This window comes from Ascaphus truei, unplaced genomic scaffold, assembly GCF_040206685.1.
Source record: "Ascaphus truei isolate aAscTru1 unplaced genomic scaffold, aAscTru1.hap1 HAP1_SCAFFOLD_97, whole genome shotgun sequence".
Lineage (NCBI taxonomy): Eukaryota > Metazoa > Chordata > Amphibia > Anura > Ascaphidae > Ascaphus > Ascaphus truei.
In genome coordinates, this window is record NW_027457309.1 from 419,168 (window position 1) to 434,846 (window position 15,679).

Sequence of the window (15,679 nt, forward strand, 5' to 3'; positions counted from 1 at the left end):
CTGCCCTTGGGATGAATAGTTCTTTTGAAAGCTCCTTGTATTGTCCCCGAATATATTTGTATATGGTTATCATATCCCCTCTTAGACGCCTCTTTTCTAATGTAAATAAATCTAATTTAGCTAGCCTCTCCTCATAAGTTAGATTGACCATCCCCTTTATTAATTTGGTGGCTCTTCTCTGCACTCTCTCTAGTTCCATAATGTCTTTTCTTAGGATTGGTGCCCAAAATTGTACTCCATATTCAAGGTGTGGTCTTACTAATGCTTCTTTGTAAAGGGGCATAATAATGTTTACTTCCCTTCCATCCATTGCCGTTTAATGCAAGACGATAAAGAATGTATGGGAAATTGATCACAGAAGATAAAGCCAGGGGTGGAGAAATATGCATCTGCAGAATGATGTGAGAATGAAATAGGGATACATTTTTTTTTTAGTATATATAGTCGTTGTAGAGGTAAAAATTATTAACTACATTCTTTGTGTACTGAGGAAAAAGTGCTTAAAAGCGATTAAATGTTCTTTTAGACAGGAAATATTCTCTATTTAAAAAAAAGGAAGGTATTTTGATATGACAAGTTCTGAAGATTAGGGGTCTTTAATGAGTCCTTAACACTTTATTTTCTGTACTAAGCATATTATCATGGAAAAAGCTAATTAAAAAAAAAAAAAGCAGCACTTAAAGAATTTTCTTACCTGCAGAAAATCACTATTTATTTTGAAGTCAAGTAATTTGAAATGTACAAAATCAACAAAATACACATTTAAAGTAAAAATTATATATATTTTTATTTTGACATCCTATATTAAATCTAACATAGTAAACTTTAGTTTTAATAAGAATCGAACATAGTGCCACTTCGTGACAATAATTAAGAATAATTGTGCAAACCACTCTATAAAATTATCCACCACTATTTTTAATTTGATTTCGCTATGTGAAAGTGGTATGATAGCAGAGGAACTACAAAATAAATATGTATTATTGGATTACACAGATTCTTCAAGGATTTCATTGTCTATTTTTCAAAGCTAGTAAGCTTCCGTACCATTGGGGTAGTTCATCTGGAATCACACCACTTTCACAAAGCCTAACAAGATCGTTCTTTTTTTTGCTCGACTCAATGGTAGTAATTTGTTGTTTGCTTTTGTTCGAGTTACACTGCTAGAAGATGGTCTACCACGACCTCAAATGTGAATTTTTTTTGTAGGGCCCAGTATGGTCGTACCTGTAAAATATGGTGCCTGGTTAGACTTTTTGATACTTTAAGCATTTTACTTTAAACCAGGCCTGCCCAACTCGTAAAGTGAGAAGGGCCGAACTGCTCCAAGGAAAAAAAAATTGGGCCGCACGGGTTAAATCATCATCATCATCATCATCATCATCTCTCCTCCAGCACCTCTCATCATCATCATCCTCATATCTCCCCCAGAACCCCTCACTATCAACCTTTACGATACTCCCCATCTATCTCTCATACCCCCATCTCTCCCCCTCATCCACACAATACCCCCCTCCACATCAAACACACAATACCCCCTCCACATCCCCCCAGCCCATTCCATGTCAGCAGCCCCCCCCCAAGTCAGCATCCCATGTCAGCATCCCCCCCACAAGTCAGCATCCCCCATGTCTCCCTTCCCTCAATATAACACACTCTCCCCCTCCCCTAAATCACACCCTCTCCCCCTCCTCTCAATATGACTCTCTCCCCCTCCCCTCAATATGACACTCTCCCCCTTCCCTCAACATGACTCTCCCCCTCCCCTCAATATGACACACTCTCTCCCTCCCCTCAATATGACACTCTCTCCCCCTCCTCTAAATCACACCCTCTCCCCCTCTCAATATGACTCTCTCCCCCCTCCCCTCAATATGACACTCTCCCTCTCCCCTCAATATGACACTCTCCCTCTCCCCTCAATATGACACTCTCCCCCTCCCCTCAATATGAGACTCTCTCTCCCCTCAATATGACACTCTCTCTCCCCCTCCCCTCAATGACACTCTCTCCCCCTCCTCTCAATATGACACTCTCTCCCCCTCCTCTCAATATGACACTCTCTCCCCCTCCTCTCAATATGACACTCTTTCCCCCTCCCCTCAATATGACACTCTCTCCCAATCCCCTCAATATGACACTCTCCCCTCCCCCCAAATGACACTCTCCCCCTCCCCTCAATATGACACACTCTCCCCCTCCCCTCAATATGACACTCTCCCCCTCCCCTCAATATGACACACTCTCCCCCTCCCCTCAATATGACACACTCTCCCCCTCCCCTCAATATGACACACTCTCCCTCCCCTCAATGACACTCTCCCTCCCCTCAATATGACTCTCCCTCCCCTCAATATGACACTCTCCCCCTCCCATCATTATGACACTCTCCCCCTCCCCTCAATATGACACACTCTCCCCCTCCCCTCAATATGACACACTCTCCCACTCCCCTCAATATGACACTCTCCCCCTCCCCTCAATATGACACACTCTCCCCCTCCCCTCAATATGACACACTCTCCCCCTCCCCTCAATATGACACACTCTTCCCCTCCCCTCAATATGACACACTCTTCCCCTCCCCTCAATATGACACACTCTCCCCCTCCCCTCAATATGACACACTCTCCCCCTCCCCTCAATAGGACACACTCTCCCCCTCCCCTCAATATGACACTCTCCCCCTCCCCTCAATGACACTGTCCCCCTCCCATCATTGACACACTCTCCCCCTCCCCTCAATATGACACACTCTCCCCCTCCCCTCAATATGACACACTCTCCCCCTCCCCTCAATATAACACTCTCCCCCTCCCCTCAATATGACACTGTCCCCCTCCCATCATTGACACACTCTCCCCCTCCCCTCAATATGACACTCTCCCCCTCCCCTCAATATGACACACTCTCCTCCTCCCCTCAATATGACACACTCTCCTCCTCCCCTCAATATGACACACTCTCCTCCTCCCCTCAATATGACACACTCTCCCCCTCCCCTCAATATGACACACTCTCCCCCTCCCTTCAATATGACACACTCTCCCCCTCCCCTCAACATGACACTCTCCTCCTCCCCTCAATATGACACACTCTCCCCCTCCCCTCAATATGACACACTCTCCTCCTCCCCTCAATATGACACTCTCCTCCTCCCCTCAATATGACACACGCTCCTCCTCCCCTCAATATGACACTCTCCCCCTCCCCTCAATATGACACACTCTCCCCCTCCCTTCAATATGACACACTCTCCCCCTCCCCTCAATATGACACTCTCCTCCTCCCCTCAATATGACACACTCTCCCCCTCCCCTCAATATGACACACTCTCCCCCTCCCCTCAATATGACACGCTCTCCCCCTCCCCTCAATATGACACTCTCTCTCTCCCTCTCCTCAATATGACACTCTCTCTCTCCCTCTCCTCAATATGACACTCTCTCTCTCCCTCTCCTCAATATGACACTCTCTTTCTCCCTCTCCTCAATATGACTCTCTCCCCCTCCCCTAAATGACACTCTCCCCCTCCCCTCAATATGATACTCTCTCCCCCTCCTCTCAATATGACACTCTCCCCCTCCTCTCAATATGACACTCTCCCCCTCCCCTCAATATGACACTCTCCCCCCACTGCAACACATCATCATACCCTCCCCCTGCACCTCACATCACTTCCCCCCCTGCACCTCACCTGTCAGCAGCCCCCCCTCACATGCCAGCAGCCCACCCCCCCTCATGCCAGCAGCCCCCCCCCCCTCACACGTCAGCAGCCCACCCCCCCTCACACGCCAGCAGCCCACCCCCTCACATGTCAGCAGCCCACCCCCCCTCACATGTCAGCAGCCCACCCCCCCTCACATGTCAGCAGCCCAACCCCCCTCACATGTCAGCAGCCCAACCCCCCTCACATGTCAGCAGCCCAACCCCCATCACATGTCAGCAGCCCAATCCCCCTCACATGTCATCAGCCCACCCCCCCTCACATGTCAACAGCCTACCCCCCACCTCTGCACCAGCCTGTTTTTCACACCCACCCCCCACCAGCCCGTTTTTCACACCCACCCCCCACCAGCCCGTTTTTTACACACACACACACACACACACACACACACACACACACACACACACACACACACACACACACACACACACACACACACACCTCTTTTACCGCATCCTCCTCATGCTGCTGCTGCCCCCGCACACCGCAAAACCCGGGGGTGGGAGGGGGGGGGGGGGGGGGTGGAGGGGGGAAGGAGATGAATCGTTGCCATTTTTTTAAACTTTTAATTTTTTTTAATTTAATTAATTAACTGGCGCCCGGCCGGAGTCATCGCGGGCCGCACAGAGAGGCCAGGCGGGCCGCACAGAGAGGCCAGGCGGGCTGCGCGCTGGCCATATGTTGTGCAGGCCTGCTTTAAACCATGAAATGTCATCAATAGTTTTATTTTTTATAAAAGCTGCAGTATTGACTGCATACAAATCATAATAATCTGAATGCTTAAATTCTCTTAACCTCATAAGGAGCCTTCTCTTTATTCTTCCCTCTGTTAGGCCTAGCTTCCCTGAAAATATGCAACCATTCATTCATAATGAACACTGACCGGTACTTTTTACAGTGTTCGTTTGCATAGTGCATTGAATTGCACTCCATGTATGAGTGGCCGGTTTTTAAAATTTGTGTTCAATTACCTGAAGACGTGTAGCAGAACCAGCATGTAGCAAAATAGCAGCTTCATTTTAATTTTAGTTTTGCCCTCCACATGTATCTGAGAAGAGCGATAACTTTGTTAGAGCCAGGGACTTATATACACATCAATAAATTGAGACAATTGCTGTGCTGCCATATTTGCCATTAATTTATTTCCAAGCATAACAAAAGCTTTTTTTTTATCATGACCGCTTTCGTACACGGTTAAATTATAACCTGCATATGGGACAATGGTTAAAATACAGCTATCAAGCTGAACCACTTTTAACCTTCCACAAAAGGTTCCTCAAATGAACACGATCTCCCCTCAATTCATCCAAATATACCATTTGTCACGGACAGCACACTTGTGAGCATGTGACATCTATGCAACTAGGGTTATTACACACAGCTAAACTAGAACAAAAAAGACTATTGTCAAAGAAAACCTACCAAGGTGGGGAGACAGCAGGAGGATCCCAGTAGCATGCGCTCGTTGCTCATTGAAGTAATACACGTGGGAAATGTGATCCCGTATGGGACAGTGGCACAACCAATGATGAACTAAATACAGGTAAACAGTGAATCGGACTGAATACGTCCTAAATGGTTGAAATGCACAGTAATGATATTTTATTAATAATACATTAATATATTATTAGGGACCACACATATACTGTGTGCGGCCACTGTAGGTTTACAAATTGGTCCCAGCTACTATTTTTCTAGGGTCTATACACACTGTGCATTATTACCTATCCTTTGTGTATATCGGCCTTTTAGTTGTATAGCGCCGTATAACCATACAGTGCTCCATTGATGCTATCACCAGCTATACCCACAGCAGCACTCTAGTGCTTACTACTAAGGATCATTAATGTTAAATGTAACACAAGCACATCTGGTATATAGAGTTCCCTCTGCCTCTGGTGACAATGGTCACCTTACTCTTGTGTATAGGTTCCACTACGTCTGTTGCATTGGGAATCAGACATAGGGCCAGTGGAGGTCTAGATTTTGGGGTACCTTCCCTTCCCCCATTAAGCTGATTCTGTTCATCCCTTTGTTTGTAGCGGTATGTATTTAGGGCCAGTTTTCTGAATACCAATTCACCACTCACCGGACATTCGCACAATGGTCCCACTTACATTGATTCTGGGTCACATTGCCGGTCTAAGCCATATTTTAAGCCTGTGAGTTGTGTTTGTCTTTTGTATATATGTGGTCCCTACTATTTTATTAATAATAAATTGTTTTTAATATATATATATAATTTCAACCATTTGGGACGTATTCAGTCCGATTCACTGTGGACCAGTATTTAGTTCATAATAGGTTGTGCCACGGTCCCATACGGGATCACATTTCCCACATGTAATACTTCGAAGAGCAACGAGTGCATGCTACTCGGATCTCCTGCTGTCTCCACCCCTTGGTGGGTTCTCTGACAACAGTCTTTTGATCTATATATTTAAAAACCCTAGTGCACCTGCTCGTTCTACACTTAATTTAGGTTGAGCGGGTATCTCCTCTGTCTGTTTCACACGGCTAAACTAACCAACTCACATTTCGCCTCCACAAGGTACTTCAAAAGAAGTCAATATTTACCCATTACTCGATTAACATCTAAATCCATCTGCTGCCACTTAAGAAATATCAAATATGAAATTTGTAGCGTCTAATGGCCCCTGTTTATTAAAGAAAAGTTATGTACTTAACACACGCAAATCTGTTGTAGCAAAATGTGTCCAAAAATCTACAGAGCGTGCAAACAGTTAATTCAGAGCCCAAAGCATTACTTATTAAAAGTTTTGAATTTAATATACAAAAACGCTTAGGTTGCAGAAATATTATTACAGGAACATACAGTTACAATTAAAGCAGCCAAGTTTCTTAAAATAAAAGAGCAAACATAGGTAGAAATTCCAATACTTTACCATGTCATAGGTTTATCCACACAGAGGTCACTGGCGTAGGAAATATGAAAATTCACACGTTTCATCCCAAATACACCTCTGTGTGACTGTCTGATTTTCATATGACCTTGGTGAAACTTATGTACTATCTTTCCTCATTGAAACAACAAAAGCCCACCCCTCTCGTTAATCAGCTCTGGCTGACAGTTTTATTACTTAAGGGGGGAAAAAAACTCCTTTCCTTGGATTTTAAAAGTCTGACTAAATATATAAAAGACCTCATATCTTAATTTCTCTAATATTTAGAGAGACGCAAGTCATATCAATAGGTTCAGGTGAGTTTGCTGTAAGTAACAATACTAGTTTTGACCGGCTTGCTCCTAAATTTGAGCGACAAATGGATATCTGTCCCTTGCCACAGACTAAACGTGAATGTTTTGGCCTTATTGCATTGGTTTTGAATATCTACAGTATGTTATTCTTCAAAATAGATGTCATTACATGATATCCTATATTGAATATCGCCCTCAGACCAAGTGGTGACCTGTTTGTCACCTCTCTCTGTGATGCACAGGAGATATTTAAAGAATGCTAAGGTTTTCTATTAGGCTGACAGCCCATTATCTGGCTATCATCCATAGACTTCTAAACTATACATATTTCACTTCTAGTGGGCCATCGGTGATAGTCCCCAGGCTAAGCCCCCTTTCTAGATTAACACCGACACAGGAAGGGTCTTGCCTGCAATAAAAACAATTGTTGTATTTTTAACATGATTTCTAACCAATGTTAACCCCTAAAGTAGCAGATTGATTGATTGATTGAAATATTTGATATCCCCCGTGATCTTTATTAGAGACTAGAATACATTTACATTGCATTAGAAGAAGGTATCTGCAGGACGCAGTACATTTCAGTCTGTTACATTTGATGTGCAGAGTAATTGAGTGACTTTTCCTTAACCTGACTCTTCGCTTTTTTTACTATCATCTTTGCGTTGGATGTCTACGTCATACTCTTTTGATTCTCGTTTCTTCAATGGATCAGACAAATCAAATTGGGTACAAATTGTACATTGGTCCTTTTTTGGTCGAAAGAAAGAGAAATTATGAGTACCAAACACTTTTCTATAAACATTACAAGTCACTGGGGTCTCGTTAATTGAAGCACAAAAATCACAATACAATTCATACATTTTACGAATCGACAGCTTGCCATCCAGAAACATCTTACTCGAAGACTGCTGCACGTAACGGCCCGGTACCGTCGGAAAACTTTCTATATGTTGCTGGACTAAGCTCAAGTCACGATCTTTTGTTTTGTTGCCGGGGGGCTTTTTCCCACGGTGGTCAATTCCATCAAAACAACCCAGCAAGTTCTTTTTTGCCATGGCTAGGTTCACTGGTCCATTTGAAATGCATAATGTTTTTTCAAAAAACTTCCCACACACCCTCCAGATTTCTCCTTTAGCATTTTGCAAATAGTACGCTCTTGATTCGTGACGGGACTTTATTCCTTCTGCAATAGTCTTCCGTTTAGGTTCTGAAGCTTTTACGTACTTTAAAATAAACTCTTTCTGCCGTTGATAATCTTTAATACCCCAATACAATTCACAAATTTTCTTTCGTTCGTCTTCCGTAAAATTTCTCTGACATTTAAAGCGGCATTTTCGGCAATCGATGCTTTTAGGCTGTTTAGCTGCCTTTAAACCAGACTTGGTTTTATACGGCAAACATTTAGAACGTTTGTCTTTGGTCAAATTCACCTTCCAAAGTGAAGGATTTGCTTGTTTCCAAGTACTTATTTTTTTTCCAGTTCCATTGTGCTCATCTTCATAAGAAGTTGTTGGATCATTGGTTGGCCTACAAGTAGGATCAGCATTGGAATCGTCATAGAAATTAATCTCCCTTTCGCAAAAAGGTGTAAGGCTTTGTTCAACTGATGAGAAACATCTATCATGATTTTGTTGATTATTCATACCCTCGCTGTTTGCAGATTGTCCATGCTCAGCAGAATGCATCTAAAACAAAATTATGAAATTATAGTTAAAATAAATCATTTCATTTTAATTAATAAAAGTAAAAATCATAAAAGGATTGGAATAGTTTAAGATCAATTACTGATAAGCGATAGGTAACAAAAATTGAACTTACATTATTTCCATCTTCAATTTGATCTTTTGACATTGATACGAGAGAAACCACCATTCTTCGTCGTGAAAGACAACGTTATACTAGCTTTTTTTAATCAATAAGTACAACAAAGAAACAAGATTATTTCTCAAGAAGACATATGATGCATATATAAAGCACTAGTGGTTTAGAAGAGATTCCTAGACCTGTGTGTGTTCTCTTATCACACTGATGCTGCACTTTACTATTTATCCTAATGGCGTGCTGTGCTATTAAACAAAATGTAAGCAGACTCTCAAACTCATGGCACACTCCAAATCCTACGCGTTTCGTTCTATGATAGCCCTGAGGAAGTTCTATCAGAACGAAATGCGTAGGATTTGGAGTGTTCCAGGAGTTAGAGTCTGCCTATCCTTTAGAGAGCCTGCACGGCTCCTGTCTTCACTGCCTGTCAGCTCAGGCTGTTTTACTGTACATCCGGGTTCCTGCAATCCAGCTCTGAGGAGGAACATGGAAGTAGGATAGCGATACAGAGACAGAAGAACCAAACAGACTACAACTCCCTCATGTCTGCACACATTTCAAAACTGTACCTGGGACCAAGAGAGTCCAAGAGCCAGGATATCCTAAATCTTCATACTACCTTGAATCAACTAATGTTTGTGAGTGCAAACCTGTTTATTCAACACACAATTCTCTATACTGTATTGCAATATTGTTTTTTCCTTTCTTTCCCTCCATACAAGGGTTTCATTCCAATATCCAGTTTTTCAGCTACGGTGTAGTGATCATATTCCACTATCCAGACATTTACCTATTGTGTAAGCCATTATCCTTAACACTATATTCACCTTGGTTGGTTTTGTTTGCACCCCTTATCTTCTTTTTTATAACGCTTTAGCCAAAGAGTTTAAATAAAGGACCCATACTTATGAGAAGACAAACAGATAAGTATCAAACCACATACTTTGTCATTTGGATGTAGCATTGCGGCTTTTTGTTTTTGTTATATACAGTACATTAAGTTACACCCAATTGCACTCCTTTTGACAGAAATGTATATGATGTGGTGGGTGTTTGGTTCAGAGCTTTCAGGGATTGTGTGTAAATTTGTATACACTGCCGACACAGTTTATCCGAGTGCGGCTCATTCCGCAAGCCGGGAAATGTCCCGGCTTGCGAGCCGCACTCCCTCAGCGTGCCGCGCATCACCGATGCGCGGTCACGCATCATCGGGTGCCAGCGCCCCCTGCACGCGCATCCAGGGCTCCCCGAGGGAGCCCTGGTGTCCCGCGATCGCGGGACGGCGGCAGGGGGTTCCGGGGGACCCGGCGGACCCGGCAGCGGTAGGGAGAGCGCCCCGATCGGAGGGCGCTCTTCCGCTGCTTCGGCGCGCGCCCGTCACCCTGCGGCGCGCGCCTGGATACTGCTGCGGCCAAGAACGGGCAAATGCTCGAATAAACTTGGCCGCAGCAGTATGCACTAATTTTATGTGCCCCTACTTTGTTTCATGAATGTTTTTTCAAGCATAGTACTTAAATAACCCCATAGTTGCAACACAGAGCAGGATTGAAGATGCCACTCAATGCCCATCTGCCACATGTATACAGGCATACCCCGCATTAACGTACGCAATGGGACCAGAGCATGTATGTAAAGCGAAAATGTACTTAAAGTGAAGCACTACCTTTTCCTACTTATCGATGCATGTACTGTACTGCAATCGTTATACACGTGCATAACTGATGTAAATAACGCATTTGTACAGGCTCTATAGTCTCCCTACTTGCGCACAGCTTCGGTACAGGTAGGGAGCCGGTATTGCTGTTCAGGACGTGATGACAGGCGCATGCGTGAGCTGCCATTTTCCTATTGGGCGATATGTACTTACTCGCGAGTGTACTTAAAGTGAGTGTACTTAAAGCGGGGTATGCCTGTATACACTTAGAGCAGCTGTTCCATGGAGCATACCGCTGTGAGAAGTGAGAAGCTGTGAGAAGTGTGGTCTTTTTGGAGTCTCAGATTGCTGATCTGAAGAAGAAACTTGCAATATTGAGGAACATTGACAATCTTGAAAGGAGTTTAGTACTCCCGAGCAGGCCTTGGCTGGTAGTAGGGGTGCAGATGGTGGAGCTGGAGAACAGGTAGATAGCTGGGTAACAGAAGGGGAAGCAGGGGGAAGAGGAAGAGGCAGGCCAGTTCTGAGCTGACCCGTCCCAATAGATTTTCCAGAATGAGTGAAGATAGAGAGAAGGCAGGAATGGCAAGGCTGCGGGAGACAGGTTCCTCTAGCAGCGAGGGGAATAGTTCCTCCAGCACAGAGGGGACTCAGGATACTCAGATACAAAGAAAGATTGTGGTGGTAGGGGACTCCATTATTAGGAAGGTAGATAGAATAATCTGTTGCCATTACCCCATGAACTGAACAGTTTTTTGTATACCGGGGGCTCGAGTTCAGCACATTACGATCAGGAAGACAGATTGTTGGGAGGGGCTGGGACTGACCCAGAAGTCTTGATACACGATGGCACCAATAACAAAGTTAGAGAAAGATAGATGTTTCTTTAAAAAAAAAAAAAATAAAAAAAAAAAGATTTCAGGGATCTAGGACGCAAGCTTAAGGCAAGGACCTCCAAGGTAGTATTTTCGGAAATACTACCAGTGCCATGCGCTACCCCAGGGAGACAGTATGTAATTAGGGTAGTTAATGCATGGCTAAAAAACTGGTGTAGGAAGGAGGGTTTTGGCATTTTAGAGCACTGGGACTACTTTTCTGAGAGATGCTATCGTTATTCTAGGGACGGATTGCATCTCAATGAAGAGGAATATTCTGTGCTATGGGGGAGAATGTTAAAAAGATTGGATAGTTTAAACTAGGATGGAGAGGGGAGGGAAAATAAACAGATATCTAACTAAATAAAATAGATGGGGTTGGGCAAATAGCAAGGGGTCATGGAGGTAGAATTGGGGCAAGAGGGAGTTTGGCAAACAGGAAGACACCCATATTAAATGCAGATAATACTAGAAAACGTTTAAAGGCTGAATATAATTGGTGTAGAAAGGCAGGAGCTGAAAAGATAACAGTACAGACTGAAAAAAAAACCTTAAATGCATGCTTGATAATGCAAGAAGCCTGACACAAAATGGGGGAGCATGAATTAATATTTAAAAGGAAACAGTATGACATAACAGGCATTATTGAAACATGGTGGGATGAAACTCATAACTGGGCAGTTAATTTAGAGGGTTCTTCTCTTTTTCGGAAGGATCGAACAAATAGAAGAGATGGAGAATGTTTATATGTTAAACCTGATCTAAAACCTATTAAAGGGGAAGATGATTATGAAGGGAATGATGAAAATGTAGAGACTTCGTGGATAGAAATTAGCAGTGAAGGTAAAAGTACAAAGAAAATGTTTGTGGGAATATGCTATAAACCACCAAATATCTGTGAGATTGAGGAAGCCAAAATATTTTTGCAAATGGAGAAGGCATCAAAACTAGGTCATGTTTGCATAATTGATCATTTTAATTATCCAGACATAGACTGGGGCAGTGAGATTAGCATTACAACGAATGGAAGCAGGCTTTTGGAGGCTCTAAAAAACAATTACATGACCCAAATTATTGTGGAACCAGCCAGGAGAGGGGCAGTTCTGATTTGGGAATATCAAATAATAGAGAAGTACAGCTCAACCCCGTTATAACGCGGGCTGACCGCGCTGTAACCGGGGTTGCACTAATTTTTTTTTTAAATGGCCGCCGCGCGCCCGATCGGAGGGGGGAGGAGGTGGAGTGAGGTGCTGGCAGCCCTACACGATTCCCTAGCAACCACCGCACTCCCAACCGCACTTCCCTCAGCAGTCCCGCACTTCACCCAGCAGGCCCTGCACTCCCTCCCGCACTTCCTCCAGCAGCAGCACACAATCCCCCCAGCCGCAGCAACTACCAGAGGTAGGGGGGTAGGGGGAGTGGGGTGTGTGTCTGCCTGTGTTCAGTGTGCGCTGTGCCTGCCTGTGTGCCTGCCTGTGTTCAGTGTGCCTGCCTGTGTTCAGTGTGCCTGCCTGTGTGCAGTGTGCCTGCCTGTGTGCAGTGTGCCTGCCTATGTGGTGTGTGCAGTGTGCAGTGTGCAGTGTAAAAAAATAAAAAAAAACATTGAAATTTTGTTTTCGGGGTCCACGCTCAAACCGCGTTAAAGCGGATCGCGCTATAACGGGGTTGAGATGTAATAACAAATATTAAAGTCCGGGAACAACTAGAGAAAGTGCAGAGAAGAGACACAAAATTAATAAAGGGGATGGATAATATAATTTATGAGGAGAGGCTAGCTAAATTAGATTTATTTACATTAGAAAAGAGGTGTCTAAGAGGGGATATAATAACTATATACAAATATATTCGGGGACAATACAAGGAGCTTTCAAATGAAATATTCATACCAAGGGCAGTACAAAGGACTTTGGGTCATCCCTTTAGGTTGGAGGAAAGGAGATTTCACCAGCAACAAAGGAAAGGGTTCTTTACAGTAAGGGCAGTTACAGTGCGGGACTCATTACCCATGGAAACTGTGATGGCAGATACAATAGATGTGTTAAAAAAAAAAATTGGACATCTTTTTAGAAAGGAAAGCTATACAGGGATATACCAAATAAGTAAACATGGGAAGGATACTAATCCAGAGAGTAATCTGATTGCCAAATTTGGAGCCAGGAAGGAATTAATTTTTCCCCTTATGAGATATCATTGGATGAAATTACACAGGGGTTTTATGTTCGTCTTCCTCTGGATTAATAAACTGCAAGTACAAATATAGGATTAAGTATCTGTCAAGTATTTAGCATAGGTTGAACTTGATGGACGTATGTCTTTTTTCAACCTCATCTACTGTACTATGTAACTATATTGACTGTCTCCAGTTAATGCGACAGTCTGACCAAGAACCTCATTCTCTGGGTTTTGTCTGTTAAAAAAGTGAAACGTGGGGGCATGGCTCTGCTGAAACAGTGCTAATTTTTAAATATATATGAAGAAAAAATTGGGCACTGCAGATGGTGGAAAATGAGTCTGGTCGTAGGTAAAATAAATGACTTTATTGGGGCATAAGAGCCAAACAATTGAAACATCACAAAATAAACCCCCGGCCGCGTTTCCCGCCGCTCAGCAGGTACGCAGGACATTACATGGACCACAAAATACACCTAATGCAGGGACATTTAGCACAAAATGGGGAGAAGTACAGATACATGTCAAAGAGATAGCAAGGTGATTAGAGAGCAGGTCACACAAAACCAAACATACACCAACCAGTCTAGTACGCGCGCGCTACAGATATAAAGCGTCGTTTTAATTGAAACGAGACAAGTTCTCACATCCCGACTTTCGATCAGGGAGTGCTGTACATTGAAGCAGTGCAATTGCAGTGATTATGCAGAAAAACAGTACTCACATTATTACCCCAATATTACGATGATTATGCAGAAAAACAGTTCTCACATTATTACCCCAATATTACGATGATTATGCAGAAAAACAGTTCTCACATTATTACACCAATATTACGGTGATTATGCAGAAAAACAGTACTCACATTACCCCAATATTACGGTGATTATGCAGAAAAACAGTTCTCACATTATTACCCCAATATTACGGTGATTATGCAGAAAAACAGTACTCACATTATTACCCCAATATTACAGTGATTATGTAAAAAAACAGTTCTCACATTATTACCCCAATATTACGGTGATCATGCAGAAAAACAGTACTCACATTATTACCCCAATATTACGGTGATCATGCAGAAAAACAGTACTCACATTATTACCCCAATATTACGGTGATCATGCAGAAAAACAGTACTCACATTATTACCCAAATATTACGGTGATCATGCAGAAAAACAGTACTCACATTATTACCCAAATATTACGGTGATCATGCAGAAAAACAGTACTCACATTATTACCCCAATATTACGGTGATTATGCAGAAAAACAGTACTCACGCAGAAAAACAGTACTCACATTATTACCCCAATATTACGGTGATTATGCAGAAACCCGGTTCTCACATTATTACCCCAATAAACCAGTATAATACCAAACATACTGCAGGAAGGGCTAGTAAAATGGCTTTTATAAGCCCAAGTCCCAGATGCTGCAAGTAATATGAAGGAATCGTGTATATAGACAAGGGACTAGTAAGGAAGTACTGTATAGTAATCTATAGTATTGAAAGTACTGTACTCCCTTGTTTTAGTACCCTAAGGCTGCGCTTATAGTGCCAGCGACAGCGACGTCAGGCGACGGTCGCCAGAAAAATCAAATTGAGATGACTTCCAGCGATCGCGACCAAGTCGTCCCTCCGTCACGTCGCGCTTACTATAAGCGCACGTACCGGCGGCAATGCATCCGTTTTGATGCGACGTTGCCGGCACTATAAGCGCAGCCTAACACACCAGATGCTTCTTTTAAATGAGCTGTGACAGGATAACAGTGTTAAAAACAAGGGGCCGGTAATAAGGGGCGTTATTTGCCCATATGAGCTGTGTAAGAGAAGTATAACATTACCTTTGTCTTGTTACATGAATACAGCACAAAGAGCCAGGAAGGGCAGAGGATCATCTGTGTGCTGATTGCTAGCGGCTGCAGCCAATCACTTACATCACGTGATTGCCCTCCCTCTGAAGCAGGGGGTTCTGGGAGTTGTAGTTATCCTACTCAGAAAAAGCTGCTCTTTCAAACACAGCAGCACCACAATTCCCAGAATCCCATTGGGCAATACCAAATAAGTGATTCATCCTTCATGATAGAAACTGCAGCTACAGTCTTTGATGACACAAAAGAGCCCGTAAGTCACATTACCAATTTTTCAGGGCTCCTTGTTGGATTATTTATGCAAGTATATTTAAATTTAAAAAAATAATTAACAAT

At 43.2% G+C, this 15,679-nt stretch overlaps 1 protein-coding gene across 5 annotated transcripts in view; it reads right to left on the bottom strand.

Annotated features, from left to right (window-relative positions):
* The window catches only part of LOC142486594 (uncharacterized), a 32,290-nt gene extending 16,873 nt beyond the window's left edge, over positions 1–15,417 (bottom strand). For 2 of the 5 annotated variants that reach the window (XM_075585184.1, XM_075585185.1), the window contains exons 1-2: positions 15,317–15,417; positions 7,806–8,632 (exon numbers count right to left, since the gene is read on the bottom strand). In XM_075585184.1, coding sequence (XP_075441299.1) covers positions 7,806–7,830 — 25 coding nt within the window. In that variant the 5' untranslated portion in view covers positions 7,831–8,632; positions 15,317–15,417. Of the gene's footprint in view, positions 1–4,459; positions 8,633–15,316 lie in introns of those variants that run through there. The other 3 variants (XM_075585183.1, XM_075585182.1, XM_075585186.1) reach the window with 3 other exon arrangements.
* Between the last annotated feature and the right edge of the window lie 262 nt (positions 15,418–15,679).